General features: G+C 40.9%; 3 protein-coding genes across 8 annotated transcripts; 1 reads left to right on the forward strand and 2 right to left on the reverse strand.

The window, feature by feature from the left end:
* The first annotated feature begins 9,455 nt into the window (after window positions 1-9,455).
* LOC117858689 (serine carboxypeptidase-like 26) lies at window positions 9,456-14,037 on the forward strand. 2 transcript variants are annotated; one of them, XM_034741809.2, is made up of 11 exons: window positions 9,456-9,840; window positions 9,920-10,207; window positions 10,630-10,737; window positions 10,838-10,933; window positions 11,005-11,097; window positions 12,042-12,127; window positions 12,452-12,727; window positions 12,847-12,989; window positions 13,233-13,328; window positions 13,483-13,588; window positions 13,684-14,037. In XM_034741809.2, the coding sequence occupies exons 1-11, from the start codon at window positions 9,831-9,833 to the stop codon at window positions 13,828-13,830; spliced, it is 1,449 nt and encodes a 482-aa protein (XP_034597700.1). In that variant the 5' UTR covers window positions 9,456-9,830; the 3' UTR covers window positions 13,831-14,037. The 2 variants fall into 2 exon arrangements, with proteins under 2 accessions (XP_034597700.1, XP_034597699.1); XM_034741808.2 differs by having other exon boundaries at window positions 9,456-10,207.
* Window positions 14,038-14,219: 182 nt separating this feature from the next.
* LOC117858690 (serine carboxypeptidase-like 26) lies at window positions 14,220-18,619 on the reverse strand. 2 transcript variants are annotated; one of them, XM_034741811.2, is made up of 10 exons: window positions 18,285-18,619; window positions 17,733-17,840; window positions 17,016-17,111; window positions 16,830-16,922; window positions 16,168-16,256; window positions 15,485-15,760; window positions 15,237-15,385; window positions 15,047-15,142; window positions 14,661-14,766; window positions 14,220-14,542 (listed from the first exon to the last, which is right to left on the reverse strand). In XM_034741811.2, exons 1-10 carry the CDS (start codon window positions 18,544-18,546, stop codon window positions 14,393-14,395), a joined length of 1,425 nt encoding a protein of 474 aa, XP_034597702.1. In that variant the 5' UTR covers window positions 18,547-18,619; the 3' UTR covers window positions 14,220-14,392. The 2 variants fall into 2 exon arrangements, with proteins under 2 accessions (XP_034597702.1, XP_072150279.1); XM_072294178.1 differs by lacking the exon at window positions 15,047-15,142.
* A 3,169-nt stretch (window positions 18,620-21,788) lies between these two features.
* Window positions 21,789-26,406, reverse strand: LOC117854699 (serine carboxypeptidase-like 26). 4 transcript variants are annotated; one of them, XR_004640351.2, is made up of 11 exons: window positions 25,987-26,405; window positions 25,644-25,751; window positions 25,155-25,250; window positions 24,968-25,060; window positions 24,276-24,364; window positions 23,540-23,815; window positions 23,289-23,437; window positions 23,095-23,190; window positions 22,422-22,527; window positions 22,096-22,296; window positions 21,789-22,011 (listed from the first exon to the last, which is right to left on the reverse strand). XR_004640351.2 is itself a non-coding variant. In XM_034736925.2 (10 exons), exons 1-10 carry the CDS (start codon window positions 26,399-26,401, stop codon window positions 22,147-22,149), a joined length of 1,578 nt encoding a protein of 525 aa, XP_034592816.2. In that variant the 5' UTR covers window positions 26,402-26,404; the 3' UTR covers window positions 21,789-22,146. The 4 variants fall into 4 exon arrangements, 1 of the variants encoding a protein (XP_034592816.2); XM_034736925.2 differs by having other exon boundaries at window positions 21,789-22,296; window positions 25,987-26,404; XR_004640352.2 differs by lacking the exon at window positions 21,789-22,011 and having other exon boundaries at window positions 22,253-22,296; window positions 22,422-22,917; window positions 25,987-26,406.
* Between the last annotated feature and the right edge of the window lie 203 nt (window positions 26,407-26,609).

Below are 26,609 nucleotides of genomic sequence, written 5' to 3' on the forward strand. Positions count from 1 at the left end.
AGCAAGATCTCCCTCGTGCCGCGGCTCGTCGTCGGCTCGTCGGCGGCTCATCGTGGCTCGTCGGCGACTCGTCGTGCCTCGTCGGTGGCTCGTCATAAGTGCTGCAGGCGCAACACCTCCAAGGTATCCACACGTGCAGGGAGGAAGCGTCGCAAGCCGGATTGCTAGATCCACGAGTTGCAACAGGCGAGGGCGTAGGAGGCATGGCAGATGAGTTTCGCCAAAAGGTGTCAACCCTAGGGCGCCCCCACCCCTCTATTTATAGAGGTTCCTAACGGGCCTCTGGGTCCGAGGCCCATTAGTACTTCTAGACCTAATCCAACTCGGATCACATCCGAATTGGGCTTCCAGCCCCTTAAGTGTGTGACCCTATGGGTTCGGATACGTATAGACATGGCCCGAGTACTCCTACTCGGCCCAATAGTCGGTAGCGGCCTCTAACAAGATGTGCCAACTCCTATACGCACACGAAGATCATATCAGACGAACCATCACAACATTATATACATGCTATTCCCTTTGCCTCACGATATTTGGTCTAGCTTCAAGCCGACCGCTCTTTCTCGATCCTATGATTCGGAATTCCTTTGTAGGTTAACTCTTAACCGTACGTAGCATGGCCATGCATTTTCGGATCCGATCACTCGAGGGGCCCAGAGATATCACTCTCAATCAGAGAGGGGCAAATCCCATCTTGATTGACCATGTCTCATAGCATGCTTCTTGACAAACCCGAAAGCTACCTTTATAACTACCCTGTTACGGCGTAGCGTTTGATAGCCCCTAAGTAAGTCGATCCACATCTTGAGTACATGCGACAATCTCAGGTCTAAGGACAAAGCGTATATGTTGTGTAAAGAGAGAACTACTTCTCGTGTTGGGTCAGTCCTAGCACATGTCTCCACATGTGCCCACATTGTTAGTTCAACATCTCCATATCCATGACTTGTGAAATATAGTCATCAACTAATACATGTGCTAGTCTAATATTCATGTGTGTCCTCACATGAACTCTGACTAGGGACAACTTTAGAATAACCATACAAGTAAAGAGTTTCACACACAATTCACATAATTGCAAATCAATTCAAGTAGCCTTTAATGGATATTCAAGGAACACAATATAAATCATGGATACAAATGGAATATCATCATCTCTATGATTCCCTCTAGGGCATACCTCCAACAGTGGACTCGATAGCAAATGTTGGGCCACTAACAAAGTTAGCACCTACTACTAAAGAGTCGACCTTGATGTTGTTATCATCTTATCGGGATGAATCAAGACTTGATGAAAGTCCATATTCGATCATCTGGCGTCTAGCATTTACCTGCTTCCAAGGACGCAAACAAGAAAAATAGGGTATATGTAATAAAAAAGTTAGGGTTAGTCCGAACAATTAGATAGATCGCCCCGGGTTCGAGTTGCCGATCCCTGGCAACGGCACCAGAAAAGCTTGTTGACAGTAGTTAGCACGTCAATTTATGAACCGTAAGCACACGAATGATCGTAGCTTTCCTCTTAGAGTATTCCATCCAAGGATTATCAATCCGTGGATCGGTAGCAAACTAACTAGTGTTTTCCATCTAATCTAATAGGTCTAATCCTAACATGAAGCATAGATTGCATATGAAGGGTAACCTTGATGTAAAGATTGATATCATGAATAAGGGTAGATCACATCCACAGATATATATGATATAACACCACCAAGGATAGAAAGAGTCTATCATCTTCTCGTTGTAGTTCCAGCCAAAGTGGTAATCAATCTATCTCGTACCTTGATAAAGAGTCATCTCTTAGAAAGGTGGTTCGCAAGCAGCCTACTTTCTTGTGGTCGCCACTGCGAGGTACGTGTTGACGCCTCCGGTTTCCCAAAGCTTTACCCCAACGACTCCCACAATACTCACCATCGATCCTACTCAACATTACACAATCGTTCAGCCTTTTTCCCTACCTGCATGTTGTCACCACACGAAGGTAATCACACCGACTTCCTACGCACTACTAAGATGTATCTGCAAGACATAGACTAATCACCATGATTACATCTATTCCTACTAAAGGCATATGGTAGCTACACATATGAAAATAAGCATGCATCATAGTAGATCAAAGTAAGCATAAGATTAGATTGACATCACCATCGTGTGTACATAAGCCATGATGATCACAAGGCTCAGCTCTAGAACTCCACCATTTCTTCGCCGCGCAGGGATGACCATGGGGGCTAGGGTCTATCCTAAGCCATCTCCTAGACAACCTCAAAGACTTGCAGCGGCCCTCAGCTCCCTCTGGTTTATGTCCCTCTATTCATCGACTTCTGGTAGATGGATCTTCGTGCCAATAGAATTTTGGGCATATTTATAGTCTGGAGGACCCGTGGCAGAAATTGAAAGGCGAGGGGGTGATGGAAAGCCCCAGGCCGATCAGCCTAGGGGGATCCAGGCCGATCGGCCTGGCCTTTCCTTTTATCCCCTCACGCCCAACTTGGTCGCCAAGTCTCCTCTAATGTTCTGAAAGCTTATTTTTGTGTGCATGTTGGCCTGGCACATCAATAGCTTTGGGATGAGATTGATCTTTGATAACTTTTCAAATCTCCACTTGATCTTCTTTGATTCACCTTTGATCCCAATGTGATACTTGCCATATCTTCACAATCTTAGCCCTTACGTAATCTTGGAGGAGTGCTTGCCAAAAATAAGCATCGAAGGGGGCCAGAAGACCCTTGGCCGATCAGCTTGGGCTTCACCAGGCTGATTGGCCTGGGCTCTTTCTGAGCCCGTTGGCCTTCATCTTTGATAGGTTCGTCGCTTGTTTAGGGCTTTATCCAAAAATATGTTTTTAGGTCCAATTTCCTAAAAAAATAGAATGTCCTCCAAAATGCAATGCATATGCAAAATCGAAGTTATTTTAGGTGCCAAGTGGCGGGTTAGTATAAGAATATGTGTATGAAAACACTGCTTAAATGGCACTAAAAGTATGTTAATAATGAGTGTAAACAGCAAACTTCTCGAGGCTAGAAGGATTTATTGGAAACAAAGAAATACAGCTAGATGGGTTATTTTTTGTGATGAAAATTCAAAGTTTTTTCAGGCAATGGCTACTTATTCATATAAAAGGAAATCCATTCTAGAGCTTCATCTTTAGGATGGAACGCTGTTAACTGATCATGATCAGAAGGCAGGTGGTTTATGGAATTCATTTAAGGATAGGTTGGGAGTCACTGAATTTTCAAATATACATTATGATTTGGCAAGCCTTCTCCAGCAAACTTTACTGCCTGACATGGATGCACCATTCTCATCAGAGGAAATTGTTGTTGTTCTAAAGGATATGCCTGCTGATCATGCCCCAGGACCTGATGGCTCCAATGGTGTTTTCTTAAAAAAAATGCTAGCCCATCACCAGAGAGGATGTCATCAGGCTCTACGAAGACTTTACCTCAGGTAACCTGGATCTTTCCAGCATTAATGGGTCGTTGATCACCCTAATTCCAAAAAATAAAACCCTAGGACTGTGAATGACTACAAGCCTATATCAATACTAAACTACTCCCTTAAATTTCTTACAAAGCTTTTGGCAAATAGGCTGCAGGAGGTAATTCTTCAAGTAGTGCACACTAATCAATATGGTTTTATCAGGGGCAGAACCATCCAAGATTGCCTTGCCTGGGCCTTCCAGTTTCTACATATTTGTCACAAATCAAAGAAGAAAATAGTTATTCTCAAGCTGGATGTTGAAAAAGCCTTTGATAAGGTTGAACATGAGGTCATCCTTCAGGTGCTTCACCACAAAGGTTTCTCTCAAACGTGGGTCAGTTGGGTTAGAAGCATTTTGTCCTCTGGCTCTTCCTTAGTGTTGTTAAATGGTGTGCCAGGAAAACCATTCAAATGCAAAAGAGGTGTTAGGCAAGGAGATCTATTGTCTCCTCTCCTCTTTGTTTTAGCTGCAGATTTGCTTCAGTCAGTGGTCAATGATGCTGCTCATAGGCATGTCCTCTTCCATCCTCTTGGGTCAGAATATGATGGAGACTATCCGATCGTGCAGTATGTTGATGATACCCTCCTAATTCTTCCAACAGACACGGATCAACTTATTGCTCTCAAAGATATCCTCACTACTTTTGCTGCTGCCACTGGACTAAAGGTTAATTTTGATAAGTCCTTCCTGGTTCCTATTAATGTTGAGCATGACAAAATGGTACAATTGGCTGCTAGCCAAGACTATTAGATTGGTACCATGCCTTTCACTTATTTGGGGCTTCCTCTAGGTACTACTAAACCATTAGCGAATGAATACATACCAATCTTGACTAGAATGGATAAACATTTGATGGGCATCTCAAGGTTCTTATCCTACTTTGGGCATCTCATTTTGGTAAACTCCATTTATTCAGCTATGCCTACTTTCTACATGTGTGCTATGAAGCTGCCATACCAAATCCTAGACCAAATTGATAAGTATAGAAAATATTATCTCTGGAATGGTGGGGATGTCTCAAAGAAGGGTGACCATTTGGTTGCATGGAAATATGCTTGCAGGTCCAAAGATGAGGGGGGCCTGGGCATTATCAATATTAGAACACAGAACACAGAACACAGCATTATTACTGAAATTTCTGCACAAGATTTACAACAAGGTTGATCTTCCTTGGGTCCATCTCACCTGGATGCATTTATATAGAAATGGGAACCCCCCACCCCCCATGCTAGATCTCAGGTTGGATCATTTTGGTGGAGGGACATCATGTCCATCTCTGAAAAAATTTCATGTTGGCCACTTGCAAGGTCCACAAGGGAGACTCGGTGCAATTTTGGAAAGATCTTTGGGATCTTGATGTTCTTCAATGGAGATACCCTCAACTCTTCTCATTTGTGAGGAATGAAAAGATTTATGTCATGAGTTTCCTTACCAATCCCCTGCATAGAAAATTCTGGTTACCTCTTTCTGCAATAATCTCAGAGCAGTTAACTGAACTACAAGGCTTGCTTCTTGGACAACAGTTTGATGACCAGCAAAGTGATTAGTGGATTTACATTTGGGGATTTTCTGAATTCACTTCCAAAAAGGTTTATTCTTGTTTGTGAGGTACCATGCCAACCTCTCCTCTCTTCAAATGGATGTGGAAATCAAGAGTGCAAAACAAATATAAGTATTTCTTTTGGTTGTTTTTGAGGGATAGACTCAACACAAGGAATATGCTACGAAGGAAACATATATTCTTAGAATCCTATAATTGTGTTCTATGCGTGGAAAATGTTGAGGAGACTAGATATCACTTATTTTTTTATTGCCCATTCAGTCAAGCCTGCTGGATTTCTTAGGCAGTAATTGGGATTCTCTTAACATGATCATCCATGCTAGACAGCAGTTTGGGAGTGTCATCTTCAGAGAAATTATTATCATAGCATGTTGGGCTCTATGGTGTCAGCGCTACAGGATTATCTTTAATGGAGAGTCCCTGTCGTTTGCATCTTGGAGGCACACCTTTGAGAAGGAATTAAAGCTGATGACCCTACGAGCCAGTGCAGCTACCAGGGATAAATTCACCTTTGGTTGAGTAGTTTGTAAAAGCTTCTGATTTTTCCCTTTGGGGCTTGAAGCCTATGTAAAACCCATTGTATACACGAGCCTTTCTTTATATATATATATATATATATATATATATATATATATATATATATATAGCGACTTCGAAAAATTCGGATTTCAAATTTCGAGTCTATTCACAGCACTATTCAAATTCGGCGAGCACTATTCAAATTCGCGGCACTATTAAAATTCAGCTCACTATTCTAAATGGGAATATGAATAGTGCTCGAGCACTCACCAGGGAGTGGGTGGAGCACCTTAGGGTGGATGGGAATGTGGCGGCGCTATTCACTCACTATTGCGCACTATTGAGCTACTATTCGGGGTCTCTTTCAGAGGATATGGTACGCGCGGGTGTGTGATTAGGTATATTCTTTGATTATATCGATTCTCAGGATCTTTGCGGGTTGGCGAGACCGAAAGAATTCAGCCGGGCGTGCTGCTATGCTTGTGACAGTCCTACTCGGTACTCACCGCATGCCTCGCTGGCTCGCTTCAGAACCAGGCCAGCCCGGTCTGCACCCTCACCGTCCCCAGCCACGCTCACACAGGACTCAGGCTCTACCATCTCCCCAGGCAGTTCCACCCGAAGGGAACACTTCTCTGCGCACACAGGGTTCTCCTCAAACGCCGCTACCAGGGCTAACACGAGAACGACACACGCAGAGGTTTCTCCTCTAGGGTCCCTAGCGTAGAGACATCGCCCCATACGAACGAGCTTAAAGGAAGGCAGGGAGGCTACTAGGACAGCTTAATCCATTTCCACGGGACAAGCTTACATGCGGCTTTCCCTTTCGGGAAACAACAAGCACTTAGCACAAACCTTGATTACCTTACAAACCGAGGGACAAGCTTCAACGGCCTCCCTTTATTCTAGTAGTGGTACAGAGGTGGTGGAGTAATACAACGGTAGTGGGTGATTCTAAATATGGTGGCTAATTATTCCTCAGAGCACTTCCGAGGTGGTGGATGTCTTCATGGAGTATGAGTGGAGTGTGGGTGGAGGTCTTCGGTGGTGTTGCTTCTTTGTTGCTCGATGTGGTGGTGTGGTGCTTCGGTGATGATCTGGTGTCACCAATGCTTCACCCAGTACCTCCTTTTATAGTCGCGGCAGAGGGTTCTGGAGTTGCTTCGTGCTTAAGACTTCTGGTGCCTTCAACTATTCTCCTGTTCTGTTGCCTGGACACCTGGACGGCTCTCCGCTCCTCAATAATTGTCTACTGTGCATTCTTGTACTTCATCTAGCACAATATGATCTTAGCTTATTTTCTGCTCCAAAGCAGAAACAGTCAATCCCTGTTGGACTCACTCTCTTCTTCATTCCTGCAAAATAGATGAACGAGAAAATATATCAGGAAGGGTATTATCCTTTCCCTTTATATGCTCAAATATTACTTTGTATCCATTCCCTGTAATAATATCTTCAAATAAAACCCATCTTCTGGTTGAGCTTTTCTTACTATTAATTTTATTGTAGTATCTACATATAGCTTCACAATCTGTTCGTACCGTGAACTCTTTAAATCCTAGATATAATCTAAAAGTATTTATAGCATTAATAACAGCTAAAATTTCTCTATCGGTATTATTTATTGCCTTTAGTTTATATTTCCCTGAAGCATACCTACATATTTTTTCTTCTATTTTTGGGAGTATTTATGAGGCTTTTGCTTTAATATAGCACCCCATCCTATTTCAGATGCGTCTGTTTCTATAATAAAATAATAGTCATCTAGAGGTAAATCTAGAGGTTTTAATTCTTTCACCTTTTCTTTTATGATTCTTACTAGCTTTATATCTTCGGAATTAAAATGTTTTTGCCCATTTTTTTCTTAATTTTGCATATAATGGCCCAGCTAGTTTTGCTAAATTTTCTATGTAATTTCTAGCATAATTTACTATTCCTAAAAATTGTTGCAAGGTTTTCTTATCATTCATGACATCAGGAAATTGCAAAATTTTCTTTGCGATATGATCTTGTAAATAAATTTTTCCCTCTCCTGTTTCATGGCCTAAGAAATTTATCTTTTCTTTGCATATTTCCATTTTCTTTTTAGAAAGTATTAACCCATGCTGCTCTACCTTTCTAAAGAACGTTTCCAGATGAGCTATATGTATGTATGTGTGTATATATATATATATATATATATATATATATATATATATAAAAGTAGGGGCTCCCCTGCCGATTCCATAAAAGAAAAAAACCTTAGCTGAGCTACGCTCAATTTGCAAATTTAGATAGTTTGACTTAAGATAAACTTAAAATCTTTATATTTATGGGCAAAAACGTGAATGAATCAAAATGATGATTGTAATTAATCTTACTATTTGCATGAGCCGCCCATGCGTACTAAATAATGACCGACTAGTCTAACTATTTCTATTCACAGATCTTCAAACAAGCTCTATCATTCTAAAACCATAATTAAGCTTAATTTGGGCACGTGAACTATATCTAAAACTGTTTGGTTTATCATTATCAGGGCAATAATTGGTTGAAACCGTAGTGTTAAGAAAGCGTGCGCCGGCGGATGCCTGTTTGAAGTTTTGGATGGTTGCACACGGCAGTTTTCACATGGGGGGCAATTGTTTTTTTTCCCCAAGGCCGCCTGCAGGTCTCTTTTCAAATATTAGATGCATGTTTGCTACTGTTGTTTGGTGTGATTCATCAGCTGAAGTTGCTTGATTGAATATTATACTGGTTGCACAATTATCTTTAATGAATTCAAAATTTTAGGACCACAAATTAAACCAGGGAAAGTATACCGGTACTTTAGCGGCGCCACCGCCATGCTAGCGCTATCCTCAAATCAAAGCCTACTTGGAACGGGTTGGAGGGCAATTCATCTGACTTGATAGTTGAGCGGAGTACGCCAGGACTGGTTATTAGGGATACCTGCTAAACTTTAGGATTTTTGGATACTAATTAGGAGTATTAAACATAGTCTAATTACAAAACTAATTACACAGATGGAGTTTAATTCGTGAGACGAATCCATTAAGGCTAATTAATCCATGATTTGACAATGTGGTGCTACAGTAACCATTTGCTAATGATAGATTAATTAGCTTTAATGGATTCGTCTCGCGAATTAGACTCCATCTATGCAATTAGTTTTGTAATTAGCTCATGTTTAGTCCTTCTAATTAGCATCCGAACATCCGATGTGACCCTGCTAAAGTTTAGCACCTCGTATCCAAACATCCTTTTTTTTTACTTGAGCAAAGAGTTTGTAGGGTGGCAAAATGAATTCAAAAAATGAAGAATTTTTCTATCTAAGCCATCAATCACAATGACAACTCTTTAAGGACTGAACCTCATGTTAATTCTATAACAAAGGATTGTGATCATATATCCTACAAATACAAAAATAGATCAACCTAGGAGGAGCTAAGACGATTTTTCGTTAAGAAGAAATAGGCACCCAAATTCGAGCTAGAGCCTGGGTGATTAGAGTGCACAACCATATCTCTCACCCTAACCAGTTGAGCTAGACTCACTTTCTACATATATCCTACAAATACATCAATTGGCAAAAAAAAAAGAGTTACAGAAACATCATTGGTGCATCATTGTTCCAGGCGAGGCCCAATGGAACACGGAAAGAAAGGCACTAATGTAGGCCGTAGCCCATGACAAGGCTCATACAAAGACGCCCATCCTTTGGCCCGCCAATTCCAATGTCGCCAGCTAAATACAAACAGATCCGATTCATTTATTTTTTATTTTTTGGCACGTTCCCGTTCTTCGTGGCTGGCTGGCTGCGCAAGAGTCGTCGTCGACCCGGCTAGCTGCCAAGAGCTCCCACAATCGAAGGAAACGAAAATCTTGATCCCTGCGACGGTGCCAAGGCCACTGGGATACGGTCAGGCAGACGCCGGCAGCCGGCAGCAGAAGATGCCCTCGGCTAGAGTGCAGTGCAGCGGCAGCAAAAGCAAATAAAAATGGTTATCCCACGCTCACATGCGCCACCACCAATCCACCACCATATCCCTATCTTCTTCCCCTGCAACCAAACCCGTGCCGTGCCGTGCAGTGATCCTTCCTCCGAGGCACAGGCACAGGGCACCCCCACCGATCGATCCAATGGCATGGCGGGCGCCATCCTCTTCACATGATCTCACTGTCACACACTTCGAGCTGCTGACTGACCAGCTACAGCTAGCTGTGTGAGCCCCGGGCTCTGCTACAGGCCGAGAAGCCTGCCGTCCTGTGATCCCCCTGCTGCACATGCCTCTCTGTTAGCGCTTGAGCTTGACTCTTGTCTTCCTCGCTCGCCTTCTTCTCCCTCTCACATACTCGTATGGCAACAATGGCAGCGCGTCGTCTTCATCCCCGGTCGTCCTCGTCCAAGAGACAGCAGCTCACCGTTGCCATTCTCCTCCTCTTCTTCCAGACCTTGTGCTGCAACGCAGAGGCAGTGGGTTACAGCGGGCAGGAGGGCGACCGGGTGCGGCTCCTCCCCGGGCAGCCGGCGAGCCCGCCGGTGTCGCAGTTCGCCGGGTACGTCACCGTGAACGAGCGCAACGGGAGGGCGCTCTTCTACTGGTTCTTTGAGGCCCAGACGTCGCCGGAGAAGAAGCCACTCCTGCTCTGGCTCAATGGAGGTTGTTGCTTGGACTCGTTTTTGTCTCTTTTATCTTTTTTATTTACTTTGCTGTTTAACTTGGCCGTGCACCATGGGTCCATGAATGACAGAGCAAAAGAGCTAGTGGTGTTCTTTGTGTTTGGTTTGCTTTTAGTACTTCAATTTTTGCTGTGGCTCTAAGTTCTGCAGAAGTGAAGTTGCAATTTGCAGGGGATCAATGATCAGGGGGATTATTGAAGCAGAGTAGCAGTGCTCTGTGCTCTGGACCTGGATCACCTTTTATTTTTTATATATCTTTGATCTCTGCTTAAGCATAGTATGAATGTTTTGTGCAAATTATCTTGTTGTACTTGCAATTAAATCATATACTGTCTTTTCCCTCTACACTCTCTGGATTGTGCAAGAAAAATTAGTGCAGTAATATCTGTGCCCAACATGCAGGACCTGGTTGCTCATCAGTTGGATATGGTGCTGCTTCAGAGTTGGGGCCTCTCAGGGTCACTAGCCACGGGGCAGGGCTGGAGTTCAACAAGTTTGCGTGGAACAGAGGTGCTTGCAACAACTTTTTTTTCCTATGCTTAATTAAGATAACTACAGTTTAATCAAGCTTACGTTTTTTTTTTGCTGTACCTGTTATTGTTCCTGCCAGAGGCCAACTTGCTCTTCTTGGAGTCTCCTGTTGGGGTTGGTTTTTCCTACACCAACACATTCTCTGACCTAGCCAAACTGGATGACACCTTCGTAGGTAATTTCAGTGATATTTTGGGAAGTTTATGTTTAGCTCGTCGCTCGTAGGTAATCCTTCCTTTTTTGTAGCTGAGGATGCATACAACTTCCTGGTAAATTGGTTCAAGAGGTTTCCACAGTTCAAGGGCCGCGAATTTTATATCTCTGGGGAGAGCTATGCAGGTATTTCTTTGCATGAGCTACAATGCTACATGGTTGTTCTCAGATCATTAATAAAGAAAACATTCTATACGCTTTCTCACAAAACAAAGGATAGCTCCCCTCAAGATCCTGTTCTGATCTATAGCTACTTAACACGGCCATACACGTCCTTTACATTTTCAAATTTTGATGACCTTCAAACTCTAGAATTTCAGTATGCTACTCCCTCCGTTCCAAATCATAAGTAATTTTGACTTTTCTAGGTTTATAGTTTTTGCTATGCATCTAGACATAGCGTATATCTAAGTACATAATAATATTTTTGAATCTAGAAAAGCTAAAACGACCTATGAGACGGAGGAAGTACCACTTAAAATAAGAAAACTGATCTGATGTTTTAATTAAAAAAATTGTTCTGATGTTGAAAGTTCAGGCCATACATGTCCTTTACAATTTCAAATTTTGATCACTACTAATAATATTTGTATATTTTGTAACCATAAATAAATAAGCATATAAAGATATTATCTGGGAAATTTCCTAGAAGCCATTAAATTTGTTTATGCATATAATAGAGGACTACTGATACTCTTCTGGTTCACAAAATATAATGGCGGGCACAAAGTGCACCATGTGCATGTCACCATGTAGAAAGGAATGGTTTTTGAAATCAGGAAATAATAATCCTTGTAATTATTCACAAAAGCATACTAGTTTTGGGTGGCATCTTATTTTCTAAAAGAAAAATGAACTTCACTACCGCAGGTTTCAGATTCCTTGTTTTTATCTAAAGAAAAGGAGTTTAAGGTTTCTTTAAATAGCATCAGTAGCCCTTAGAGTTAGTATGGTATTACTGACATGTCCACTGGCCATGATATCTTTGAAATAGCACAAACTGGTGGAGCAAAATATTGTTCCCTTTTTTTCTCTGTGCATCACTCAATAAGAATTTTGAATCAATGCAGGTCACTATGTTCCACAACTTGCTGAACTTGTCTATGATAGGAACAAAGACAAGGCCAGCACATATATCAACCTTAAAGGTTTCATGGTGAGAATCTAGGGAAAAAAGGCATCCTTTGACTATTTTGGCCTTGTCCTTTTATTTGACGATTGGCTGATAAGGAACTGGCATGGCAGCTAACAAGTGAACAATTTTGTGCTATAGGAGAGAAACAGTAACTGGTTCGTAAAAATTTACTTGTATCTGTAAAAATTACCAAAAAAGGCATCCCCACTTTCTGTAACTGTAAAGTAGCTGCATTTTCAGGGAACATTTAAAAATGTGAAGTTCTAATAGGAAAAATGTTGTGCAGTTCTTATGAAATAAGTTCAGAACTTCACGTGTTGTAACACATGGGTTATACCAATGTAGGTTGGTAATCCACTAACTGATGATTACTACGACTCAAAGGGGCTGGCTGAATATGCTTGGAGTCACTCAGTAGTGTCAGATGAAGTTTACGAACGCATCAAGAAGGTGTGCGACTTCAGGATCTCAAACTGGACCGATGATTGTGATAAAGCCATGACCACCGTCTTCAGCCAGTACCACGAAATCGACATTTACAACATCTATGCACCCAGATGCAACCTTCCTCAGTCATCAGCAGCAGTTGCTGGTGATCAAGAACTCGCAGTTAACGATCAGGTGAGGAACAATTAGCTCAAAAGTATATCCTGCTTCTGAAATCCTAACGCCTTTTCTATACATGGTATTAGTATATCCTGCTTCTGAAATCCTAACGCCTTTTCTATACATGGTATTAGGAACATTTCAGGAGGAGGATAAGGATGTTTTCGGGATATGACGCATGCTATTCTTCATATGCAGAGAAGTACTTCAATAAGGCAGATGTGCAGAGAGCATTCCATGCAAATGTCAGTGGAACTCGAAAATGGCAAGTTTGCAGGTGAATCAGCCTCAAATTGTTGTGACAAAAGTCTTCACATACTAGCAATCTGTATGGATTTATTATTTTTCATTCAGAATATAAGAAAGTAGTAGTCAGGAAAAGAAGTTCTCAAACAATGCAGGAGAGCTCAAAGATTAGGAACAGATTGCATGGTTTGACTTTACAATTAATAGGAGAAATTAGCCACCGGTATACATGTGCGTGAATTTGACTTAATTTTACTTTTCATGTATCATGCAGTGACTCAATTTTAAGGTCATACAATTTTTCGGTACTTTCCATCTTACCAATCTACTCTAAGCTCATCAAAGCAGGATTGAGAGTCTGGCTCTACAGGTATGCTTATCTTAATCGTTTCTCAGTTCTTCTATCAATGCAAAATACACCTTTTGAAACATAATGGTTCTTATGTCTGATTGCTCAAACCTTTAAAGTAGATTTTATATCCGTGATGGTGACTCGATGATAACTGTGTCCATAATCCATGCAGTGGAGATGCAGATGGTAGGGTCCCAGTGATCGGATCGCGGTATTGTGTGGAAGCCCTGGGCCTGCCTATCAAGACACAGTGGCAACCTTGGTACCTAAACAAACAGGTCAGAAGTTCTGAAAATCTTCCACTGTTACCTTGAGACCGTTTATTTAGTTTGAATGTAAATACCAGTAATGTGGAGGATATACAATATTTTAGGTTGCCGGAAGATTTGTGGAGTACCACGGCATGACGATGGTGACAATCAGAGGAGCTGGCCATTTGGTGCCCCTCAACAAACCAGCAGAAGGGCTTGCCCTTATCGACACATTCCTTCGGGGGAAACAGCTTCCTTCACAAAGATGACAAGAATGTTTAGTGTTGCCATGGGGGTTATTTTTTCCAAAAACAATTTGTGAAGGATTGGACGACCTAAGCGTGGAGGTGGAGAGAAATAGCTTTGAAAGAAGGGCTAGTTTTGACTGGAAGTTGATATTCCTATTGAACATTGAATCTTCTAGCTACATTTTGCATTTGCGGATGCCTTGTTTGGAAGTTTTCGGTTGACCAGAACATTGCAATTCTCATTTTGGATATCAGTAATTTACACCAACGAAATTGCGATAAATGGTAAAGAAATATTAGTTGCATGAACCACTTTGCTTGCTGCCTAGGCTTAAATTTGTCTTCTTCAGAAGAATGAGAAAACATAAACTTCCAAAAACATTATATGGCCACATTATTCGAGAAAATAATAATTTGAACCATATTTACCACATATGGGCAAATTATTAAGGTATTCATTTTCGGTTTCTGCATAAAATTTGGTACATATAGAGCCCAAACTCGATATATGTTACATCAATCTTAATATCAGTTATTTCTTCTCTCTTTACTCAGTCAGCCTATTTCATTCTGGTAGTGGCCCTCAGATATCTTTTGTCGGAAGTTGTCGATCCAAAAGAAAGGAATTGATTAGCACAAGTGCCTCTGCTGGCTTATCCTGAGGCACTGTGTGACCTGCTCCTCTGACAGTGGCCATTGTCAGCCCTTCATACTCAACATACCTTCCAGCAACCTGTAATGAGTTTTATAACGTCCTCTTAATATTAATGACCAATGCAAGAAAACATAAAGATTATCAAAATGAATAAGTATGGAAACTTTGGGCTTCTTGTAGTTGTATGATGGCCGACCTGATTTTTGAAGTACCATGGCTGCCACTGTGACTTGATAGGAAGGCCAAGTGCCTCTACCCAGTACCGAGATCCAATAAATGGAACCCTGCCATCCACGTCTCCACTGTAAAAAGAAAAGGAAAACAAGAACTTGATCGATATCAAAACACAAAGGAGCACGAAAGTCCTGAATGCATGACTAGCAGTTATTATATTTAGTAATCCAGCAGAAGACATTACAAGGGCGTGCTGAGACATAACAAGAAACTATTTTTTGTTAAAGCATGAAGGAACATCACCGAATAATATTTAACCGCAGTTACATAATTTTACCTCTCCTTTTAATTTCTATGTTTTCCAGTGCCTAAAGCAGACAGGTGAATTTGCAAGAGCTACATATATACCTGTAGACCCAAATTCTTATTCCACCCTTGACAAGCTTGGAGTAAATAGGAAGAACAGAAAAAACCTCCATATCGTAGTTGTCAAAAATGGGATCACTGAAACAAATTTTCATGATGCCATGTCATATATTCTATCTGATTTGTACGAGATGCATCTCAACTCTCAAGGAAACTCATGCGTATATGTCACCTGCAAAGACTCCATCTTCTATCCTTGATCCATCCACTGGTATTCGCATGAAGTGATTTCTGAACATCCATCCTGTTCAAGTAAGCTTCAACGTAGTTCGAGTAGCACGGATCGTATCCCGAGTACATCCTCAATCTTTTGGCCTTGTTCTAAAATTTCCATTCAGTTACCTTCAGATCCTACCTTCACATTCTCTAGTTGCTGTATCTACTACAGTATGAACAGGAGTTATTGAACAACTCACTTACCTTGGCTTCCTTTTCTACCGTGTTGTCGAAACTAGACGAAACTGCTGATCCATCAGTGTTGCACTTGGGTGCGTACACGTTGTACATATCAATCTCATGGTACATCTTGAATAGAAGGTCCATTACATGGCTGCATTCATTGGTGGTGGGTGAGAGCCTGAAGTCGCAAACATTTTTGACTCGCTTATAAAATTGATCTGAGATGATTGAGTGGCTCCAAGCAAACTCGACTATTCCCTTGTAGTCATAGTAATCATTAGTCTCTGCGTTGCCAACCTATGAATGGTAGGTAAATTAGTTCTTAGGTCTTCCATAGCTTATATTGGAGAACTTGCTGTGTGCAGCATATGCTTCAGAATATTCAAATTCGGTCAATTAAAACAACTGAAAAAGCAAACCATAAAAAATAATAAACTTGTATAAAAAAAGACACACTACTCATTGGAGCAATATAATGAAAAAATAAGAATCAATGTAAAAAAAAAAGAACCAATACACGGGGGAAAAATTTGCACCATTTGTTTGAGACATCTGCAATATAATAATGTGATACATGAGAACGATAAAACTTTAGTATGCATCAATGGTACATGACAATGATTTTGAAAGGAGACTTACTGTTACTAATTTGATATTTCCCTAAACTAAGAAAATTAAAAAGAGGTGGGTTTCTAATTACTTACAATAAATCCTTTCAAATTGATTTGCTTATTCGCTTCAAGGTGCTTGTTGTGGTCATACACCACTTCTGCAAGCTGAGGAACATAATGGCCTGTTGCATCAAAGTTGGTCAGTGTCTCAATCATAAAGATGGTGTTACATGTGTGCATGGCCAGTGTCTCATTGGTGGCTGCGTGGCTTGCCGCATACACCTCAAATTTTTGTGCATGGCCAGTTGGATAACCACCATACTTGAACATTCATACTTTTCTCCATATATTTAGTTGGATTAGACACTTTCCTATCCTTTGACCCTAAATGCTACTGTTTTGGTTCTTTACTTTTGCGGTAACAAATGAAAAGAAGCATTCAAATTCCAGTGAGTCAGTTGTATTTTTAAACAGAATAATTCCCGTCAACTGGGTTGCGGACCTTATGAGAAGGCGTTAGTGGGATCCTTGTGCTCGCGTGGACTGAAGACTGTTGAGAATAGGGTCTGGATGCAGTTTAGGATAACGTTTTTGACTAGAGAATAATGGACAGTGGAAGAATGGAATTTATTCTGATATTGCACGCTTACACTACTGGACATTAAAGAAAGGACAAAGTCGGTATCCTTTCATTGTGGCCTCATTCAATATTGCAATTTCTTTGTTGGAAGAAAGGGAGCTGTCTGCCTCCTTACCTGCATAGCTCTCTCCTGATATGTAGAAGTCATGGCTCTTGTATTGTGGAAATTTGTTGAACCAGTTAACTAAGAAGGTGTAGGTGTCCTTGGCTGCATCATTTTGAAATTTCAATTAACAAACTGAACAGCTCGATTGAATTTTAGATTTCTGTTTAATGAAAATCATTAGTTGAAGATTAATACCGACGAAGCGATCATCAATGTTGTCCAGGTCAGAGGTAGTATTTGTGTATGAGAAGCCAACTCCAACGGGAGATTCCAAGAACAACAAATTGGCCTCTAGTGAAATTTAAAGCAAGGAAACAAAAAATGATTAACATGAAAAACAAAATTGGAACTATACAGAACAGCACGAACTCTACTAATGTGGTCAAAGGAAAATTATTTAGTAAAAACAAGTTCAGTGAAAGCCGGTTTATCTAGGGGAAAACCAAGTAACATGCTGAATGACAGAATAAACAATTGATATGAGTATTACTTCCTGCGTCCTGGAATATATAAGGGACCATGGTATTTAAAATTTGTCCACAAGTATAAAGAATCGTGGGTATATTAATAAACCTTGTCTTAACTTACAGTAAAATAACACATTTCCTCGCTTTTAAAGGCTGGGTACATAATCCCTTGGTTTCATCCAACTAGTTGGTTTAGACGGGATTTAGTGAGGGGAGCATGTCGTATTCTTTTATCCTAGCTAATATGCCCTAAAAAGCCTAGGATCCTATATTTCAGAATGGAGAGAGTACTTTTCTTTTAAGAGAATGAAGGTGGTGAAGTTACTCAAAACATGAAGAGGCAATTGTTATAGGAGGTTTAATTTTATTAGTAGCAGAATTATTGATGTCTCTTGAAGACGTAATGCACCATCATCCTAGTAGCAGAACAAGGAGAGAAGCAAACCTTTATTCCATGCAAATTTGTTGAACTCCAAACCAGTTCCATTGCCGTTGACCAAGAGAGGCCCCAGCTCAGAAGCTGCTCCATAGCCCACAGAAGAACAACCAGGACCTGTAGATAGAAAAAGATACGTTAGCTAACCACTTTGAGAAAGAAAATATCTGTTGCAGAAAGAAGGCATGGCTTCTGAAGAATTAGGAAACTTCGTTTATTTTTAATACATAATGTTTAGGACAAGGTTAGTTAATTAGTTCAAAATTATTTAAAATTGTGGGAGTATTAATCAACTTTGGTATAGTAAAAATGACTATAACTAAGCAAGACTGTAAATCTTATAACTAGATCACTACTGATCATGTTTTGTGGAGCATCCTGCTATCATGGCCGACGCGTACTGCAAACTACAGTGCCTAAGGCAAAAGCTTAAGAAACAACCAAGAACAAGAGCCGCTTGCGTTACATGCAAATTCCTCTCATCATCTTTCTTCGTGCATAACAAGTCATGAAAGCAAAAGAAATGACCAACAGCTAGGGTTTCTCAGTGATAATAACAACCTCCATTGAGCCAGAGGAGTAGAGGCTTTTGAGCCGGCAACGTCTGAGCCTCAAAGAACCAGTAGAAGAGCGCCCTCCCGTTGTGCTCGTTCACAGTGACATACCCCGAGAACTGGGACACCAGAGGGCTCCTCGGCTGCCCCGGGAGGAACCCTAACCGGTCGCCTTCCTGCTCATCTCGTGCTGTGATCGCTAACAGCATGGAGATAGCAACAAAGATGGTGAAGAGTAGTAGATGCCTCGCTGCCGTAGAAGAGGTCATTGGGTTTCTGTTGTGCTCCCTCTGAATGCCAAGCTCTGTGTGTTCTGTGTCCACTACCACTGAGGGAGAGACGATGCTAGATGGCTTAAGCTATTTATAGCCAAGGTACCCTACAATTGTTTGTTTATCGTTTAGGGACTAGGGTGCTTTCCAAATATGCATCATGCATGCGAGCAACATCAGTGTTTATGGACTCAAAAGGTGTATTACTCCCTCCATTCCAAATTGTAGGTCATTTTCATAGATATTATTATACACCTAGACATACACAATATATAGATGCATAATAATATCTATGAACCTAAAAAAGCTAAAATGACCTACAATTTGGAACGGAGGGAGTAGTTTGGTACTGTAGAAGTTGTGACTTATGAGCTACGTGTGTTGCTTGCTCATTTGATGATTATCTTTGTGCTATAGAGTTCATTTGGTTGATGTAGTTTCGTATATTTGCATCATGTATCTTAATAAGGAAAAGCGGGATGCGTAGATATATAGCAATCTTGAAAAACAAAATAGTGTTTGGTTAACTGCATGGGATGATGCAATAACCCATTCCAGCGGAGACACTGACCATCTAAAAGTGTTCGGTGAGTTGTATGCAGGATGCTAGTACCGTAGCACTGTATACTTGTGACACCCGGTCCAGTTGAATATAGCCTAGTCCATGAGCACCGTGTGCGTATGTTAGTACCACATTGTAGTCGATTAAAAATGAAGCTAACTTATAAGTCTTTATTCTCCAGCCATAGCAGATTCAGGTGAACCCTCTTACACGAAGTGATGATGAAAGTGTAAGCAGGGTGCTATGTGTATGCAGGCCTGCCCCTCGGAAGGGCTGCACTATGCAGCTTTGGAGAGCTTGCATCCACTGATACAAGGAGGAATAGTGCATATAGGCAACCAAACGACTTCTCAAAGGGAATACAGGCCTATGTGGGACTAGATGTTGGCATGTAACATGTTTTCTATGAGCACATATCTTAGCTAGCTAGTTGAGGTCTCCTTGTATGCACATATTATGATTAGTTTGTTTCCATGTAAATAGAATTGAGATCTTACTTAACAATCATGCCTTCATGGAATTTCACCATGATTTTTTCCTTGAGTATCATGTCAGGAAAAAACCTCTTTCTTAGAGGCAGTATGTAGCCATGGTCTCTGGCATGTTCCTTCGCCTTCTGTTGATGCAATGAAGAATGCTTTTGGAGTCAATAAAGTGTCTCCATGGCTCTCCATTTTCTATCATTCATCATGTTATTAGTCAAACAATTTGACTTCTTCATGTGTCTGATGAAGTATTGAGCATTACTTGGCCCATCTCTTATATTTCGCATTTACTTTCTAGCATTTCAGTTATTGCAATTTTCTTTGTGTAATCTACTTTTCTAGAATTTTTGTGCAAGATTAGGGTTCGAATAGTTTGAGCAACTATAGTTCAATAGCTAGCCTCATTTATAAAATTAGGCATAAGGGCTTGTTTTTCGGTATAGCTATTTTCCTAGCTTTGTTATTTCCTTATTAGAGAAAAATTTTGAATCCAACTTACCCTCATTTTTTTGCATCGATCTTTGATCCTTTTATATTTGAAATTTTCAGGACGAGATATGTACTACAAATCCAAAACCACAACTTAACACTAGCCAAATGGAGCAAACTAAAACCACAACCAATCCGTTTCGTGATAGAGGGCCCTTTCACGACCAATCTAAAACCACAACCTTTACATCATGATGTGAAAGCATGTCTCTCTAGACGTACATTAATCAAGTCCAAATGACAACATCCTTTTTGCATTTCTTTTTTATCTTTCTCAATATGTGAAAATACATGTCTCAATTACAAATGAAGTGCTATATCATGTTTTAGCTATTTTCACCCTAATTTGACTAAAAAGAGGGAAACTTAAAGGATAAGAAAAGTTCTAGCATTTCATAAGGCAGGCAGCACAAGAAAAAGTGTCCCTGAGTGGAGTTTGACGCTGACGACACGAGGCAAGCATGGAGCTAGATGGTGGATAAAAGGCCAAGTGGACTTCTGAAAACTGACATTTTCAGGGGGGAAGCTTTTGCATTTATCCTTCCAAAAAATGCTCGAAATCTGATCAGCTATCTTGGAGAAACGTAGACTTATAATCTGTACTTAATAAGGCACCATAAAAGACTATCAAACTTTTTCATCTTAGTGTGCTTCCCGTGAGCTCACATTGGTCAATGAGCAAATGTCATTTTCGTTGGTCCAGGTCCGGGAAAAGAACCACGCCAGTCGAGACAATTTTGAGGTCAGATTGATGTGAACATGTGCAATCAAGTGCAATGGATAGTACAATTCTTATATAGGACCTTTGGTCAAATGCATGTTGTTCAAGGAAGTTTTCGCTTAGGCAGAATCCTGAATTTTTTTTACTCGCAAACAAAATAAAATGGCAATAATGCTACATGTTAGATGCTTGAAAACAACAGTTTAAATAAACGATATTTTTTCCCATCATCGGGATGACGGGATCTGCAACATATGGTACCTATACGTTCTTCACTTCCTCCTCACCCATCAAATACTGTTTTTTACTCCTCCCTCTGTCACACTTCCTCAATGCCCCGCCCCCTCCCAGCAGCATGCACCCCAACAACTGACAGGCCAGCTGTGCCTGCACTCCGCCCGCCCATGGCTCAATGCAATTGTGACCCAGCCTATGCCCCCAAGCTGTCCCTATAAGGTCCTGTTTAGTTGCCCGATTTTGGACAACCAAAATCACCGCGTTAGTACTGTAGCATACTGTAGCGTTTCGTTTGTATCTGTGAATTATATCCAAATATTGACTAATTAGGCTCAAAAGATTCGTCTCGCAAAGTACAATCAAACTGTGCAATTAGTTTTTGATTTCGTTTACATTCAGTACTCCATGCATGTACCGTAAATTTGATGTGATGGAGAATCTTCTTTTTGCATAGTGCCAAAGTTGGGATTTTGGGCAAGGCCTAAACTGCCCATTTCATGAATCCTAAACCTCACCTGCAACAATGGATCGGTGGCAGTGGCAGTGACATATAGCCAGCCCAAACTCTCTCTCTCTCTCCATTCAATATTTCTCATATTAGCCAGTCTCCCATTGTTTCTATAAATAAATCCCCTGTTTTCAACTGTCCTGTAGGAAACATGTCCTTAATAGGAAAAAAATCAAGAGATCAAGAAGAAACCTAATAAAAAAGCACACATGCAGATTAGTGAGGTAACAACTCAACTTCTCAAAGCAGGCCAGAGCTTTCCATAAAACAGAAATTTAATAACGACAGGACTCAGAACATAGCATCCGCAGACCTGATTAGAAAGAAGCTACATAAGCACAAACCAAGGCTGGTGTTTTTTTCCCTGAGACACGAAGCTCTGAAACGCTGTTAGTCGATGTCAGCACTATGCACTAACAACTACCACAGTGGACTCTCAAAGTTTAAGCAGCTACATGACCTGCCCACAGATATCCTAAAGTTACAATCATTTACCGACAACGTAATCTTTTTCATTTCAGAAAAATTCATTCCGCAAATGTACCAATATGAGTAATTCTTCACTCTTCTCGTTCAGCAATTTATTCTTCAGCCATCAGTTATTTTTGGTTGGCAGTTTTCTGTCTGAAAGGAAAGAACTGATTAACACTAGCGCCTCTGCTGGCTTGTCTTGTGGCACATCATGACCTGCTCCTCTGACAGTGGCCAGGGTCAATCCTTCATACTCAATAAACCTTCCAGCAACCTACATTGGGTTTGATATCAAACGAGCATTGAAAGGAAGTTGATGTTTCAATTTTCAAATTCAGTAGAAATTTAAGAGTGTATTACGGGAATGGGAATTTTGGTGCTTGTTTCAGTGTGACCAACCTGATTATTTAGGTACCATGGTTGCCACTGTGACTTGATAGGAAGGTCGAGCGCTTCTACCCAGTACCGGGTTCCAATAACTGGAACCCTGCCATCCATATCTCCGCTGTAAAAACAGAAGGAAAAAAACATAGTTAGTCCCAGATAAAAAGTAATCACTTGAAGAATTTTATCAGTATCAGAACTCAAATGAGCATAATAACAGGTCCTGGATGCTCCAGTTTGATGGGGCTTTGTGGAAAGAGGAGCTCAATTACTACTGAAGGAAACGCCTGCCATGAGGTCACACGCATCGGTCTCTCCTTTGTGGTTATTGATCCTTAGCTACTAGTTGACCTGACATCGGAGGACAAGTGGGCTTCGGGGACATGTGAGATGCTTTAGATGCACTGTTCATTCGATTCTTTAGTAGGAGGACAAAGAGTTTGTGGACTTTGACCATCTCACTTCGTGGTACAGTACAAGAGAATAGGAGCAACATCATCAAACTTTCTCTCTGTTGAGATTTAAGGGAAGGCCGAGTTACAAGTTGCAATAAACTAAATTAGTTGAAACTTGATGGAATATTTGTAAATATAAATAATTGCAATCATAATTTTACTCTTATGATTTCTACAATAATAGTTGATCTGTTGATTTGATCAAGCAAGCAAGCAAACTGCAGGATCCAAACCTGTAGACCCAAACTCTTAGTCCAGTCTTGACAAGCTTGGAGTAAAGAGGACGAACAGTAAATATGTTGTCGTCATAGTTGTTGAATATTGAGTAACTGCAACAAAGTTTGTGAAGATAAGCTTTCATGCCCAGCATCGGTTATCAAATTGCTACTAAAGATGCACCACAAGGAAGACCATGCACATGTGCCACCTGCAGATACTCCATCTTCTATCCTTGATCCATCCACTGATATTCGCATGAAGTGATTTCTGTACATCAATACTGTTCAAGTAATCTTCAATGTGGATTGAGTAGCATGGATCATATCCCGAGTACATCCTCAATCTTTTGTACTTCTTCTGTAAAAATCACATTCAGACATCTTCAGTTGCTTCCTTCATTTTGAACCTATTGTCATATTTGCTACAGTACTTGCAGGGGTTAGTGAATAGTGAAATTACCTTCGCAGTCTTTTCTGTTGTGCTGTCAGAGCTAGATGAAAATGCTGAGTGGTCAGTATTGCACTTTGGTGCATACACGTTGTAAATATCAATCTTATTGTACTGAGTGTATACAAGGTTCATTGCACGGGCGCATTCCCCTGTAAAGAAGATGGTCCTGAAGTTGCAAACATTTGTTACATGCTTGTAAAGTTGATCTGAAATCACCGAGTGGCTCCAAGCAAATTCAACCAGACCCTTTTCATCATAGTAATCATCAGTCACTGCATTGCCAACCTATCAAAAAGTTATGTGTGTATTAGGGATTAAATCTTCAAGAGAATTTAGGCAGAACAGGCTGTGTGCAACATATGATTCAGTTATAGTTGTTTCTTCAAAACCCATAGGACGAATGTTTCCAAACTCAGTCACAAAAGAAGATTAAAACAAAAAAAAGTACACTAAAAGCATTAGTTATTGTTTTCCATCTTGTATTGTGGGAATAATTAATATGTAGTTGCTTAAACTAGAAAAATTCTCTCTTTATTTCCCAATAGAAAGATAAAGACTCTTCCCTGGAACATGTAAAAGGAGCCTTTATGTGAGAAGTCCAAAATTTATTTGTCCATGTAGCTCCTCGAGTTGCAAGTACAATACAAAGTCATTTATGGAGACTTAATGATTTTAATTTTCAATTAATTTTTTCACTCCTAAATTAAAACACAAATATGGAAAGGAGATGGCTTTAGATACTTACAATAAATCCTTTCAAATTGAGACGCTTATTCATCTCAAGATGCCTGTTGCGCTCATACACCAACTCAGCAAGCTGAGGAACATAATGACCTGCTCCATCAGACTTGATCAGAATCCTCCATAAAGATTGTGTAACATGTGTTTCACAAATTGGCTGTTATGCCTTGCCGCATGTACCCTCACGTATTTGTGTGCGACAAGTAGGATAACCACCATACCTGAATATTGATACCTTTTTCACTCTAGATTTGTTGGATTGGCCAGTTTTCTACTCTTTGATGCTCAATATGATTGTTTTATGTGTTCGATAAAAAATATGATTGTTTTATGATTTTTTAACTTGCAACAACAAACAAAAATAGTTATTCCAATTCCACTATGTTGGACAGATTTTTTGAACAGATCAACAATTCCCATCAAGTTGCTTCAGGACCTAACAAAAAGCTACAGTGCGATAGTGGGATCCTTGTGTCAGCATGGACCGAATGTTGTAGAGAACAGGAACTGCATGCATTTTAGGACAACCTTTTTTGACTAGAGAATAGTGGACAGTGGCAAGATAGGATTTATTCCTCATTGGGTGCTTACTCTACTGATCGTTAAAGAAAGGCAAAAGGCAGTATCCTTTTGTTGTGGGCTTATTCAATCTTGCGATTTCTTTGTTGGGAGGAAGGGAGCTGTCTGCCCACTTACCTGCATAGCTCTCTCCTGCAATGTAGAAGTCATGTCCCTTGTACTGAGTAAACTTGTTGAACCAATTTACTAAGAAGGTGTAGGTGTCCTCAGCTGGATGTTTGTAAATTTTTTGTTAGCAGTCAGAATATAGAACTCAAACTTGACTTTCAGTTCAGTAAAAGAATCATGAGGCAAAGATCAGTACCGACAAAGCCGTCATCTAGGTAGTCTAGGTCAGAGGTGGTATTTGTGTATGAGAAGCCAACTCCAACAGGAGACTCCAAGAACAGCAAATTGGCCTCTGATGAAATTTGGACCAAGGAGATGAAAAATGAGTTACAGGCAATTTTTGAAACTATACTGAGCATCACCTTATTTTCTGAAAGAACCATAAACACATTTGGCACGAAACACCAATGAAAAGACAAGGGTGACGATGACAGGTTCGATACATGCTAGAATGCTAGATTTAATGAGGGATTTCAGGCGTAACAAACTGAGTTACATTCTGATACATCAAAATAAGGAAGCTAAACAGATGAAGTTTCTGTGCTCAGAAAGACATTTATGTAGTGTAGGAGCTAGGTTTAACCGTATTACTAGCAGCATTACTGCCTTACTGGTGTGGTCTATGGCTGTAACAAATCGTGTAAGTACGTAGCAGAAGTGCAGACCAGGAAAGAGAGCAGCTGACCTCTGGTCCATGCAAACTTGTTGAACTCCAAACCGGTCCCGTTGCCATTGACCAATAGAGGGCCCATCTCAGAAGCTGCTCCATAGCCCACAGATGAGCAACCAGGGCCTGAAGATGCAAATTCAGTTCACTGTCAGTGCAAAGCAAGCAAAGATTAAATTAGAAAAATAATTACAGAACTGAAAAAGAAAGGATAGAAGCACAAGAAAGAAGTAACAAGAACTGCGTGCTTGTTGTTAAAGTAGCTCAATGTCACTCATTGTGCACTGCGAAGTCATGAAGCATAACAAACAACCATGAATAAACAATTTCATTTTAGCAAAGCAAGTGCTCAATCGACAACCTCCATTGAGCCAGAGCAGGAGTGGCTTCTTCTCCGGCGACGTCTGGGCCTCAAAGAACCAGTAGAAGAGCGCCCTCCCGTTGCGCTCGTTCACGGTGACGTACCCGGCGAACTGCGACACCGGCGGGCTCGCCGGCTGCCCGGGGAGGAACCGCACCCGGTCGCCCTCCTGCTCGCCTCTAGTAGCTGCGAGCACCGCCACCGGCAGCAATGAGAGAGCAACTAGGATGGTGAGGAGAGGACGCCGGCGTTGGTTCGCCGCAGGGGAAGAGTCCATGGAGTTCCGTTCTGCCTTTGTGCTCTGCAAACGGTAAGGGAGACTAGCTATTGCAGAGCTCTGTGTGTGATCACTGATCAGCGTGCACACTACCAACAAGCTCAGTGCCAGTGGGAGGGAGATGATGCATCGCTGCATGGTTTGGGTCATTTATAGCGAGGTGCCCTTCGGTTTGTTTTGTCATTTACTAGGGTGCTTCTCAAATGATGTATGTGGGCAAAATCAGTGGTGGGTGCTCGATCTCGAAAGGTGTTGACTGTTGACTGGTCAGCTCTTTGCTTTTTTAGTTCAGTTGTGCAGTGACTTGTGAGCTACGCGTGTTGCTCGCTTATTAGTCGGTATGTTG

Source organism: Setaria viridis, chromosome 5 (assembly GCF_005286985.2).
Source record: "Setaria viridis chromosome 5, Setaria_viridis_v4.0, whole genome shotgun sequence".
In the NCBI taxonomy this organism is placed as follows: Eukaryota; Viridiplantae; Streptophyta; class Magnoliopsida; order Poales; family Poaceae; genus Setaria; species Setaria viridis.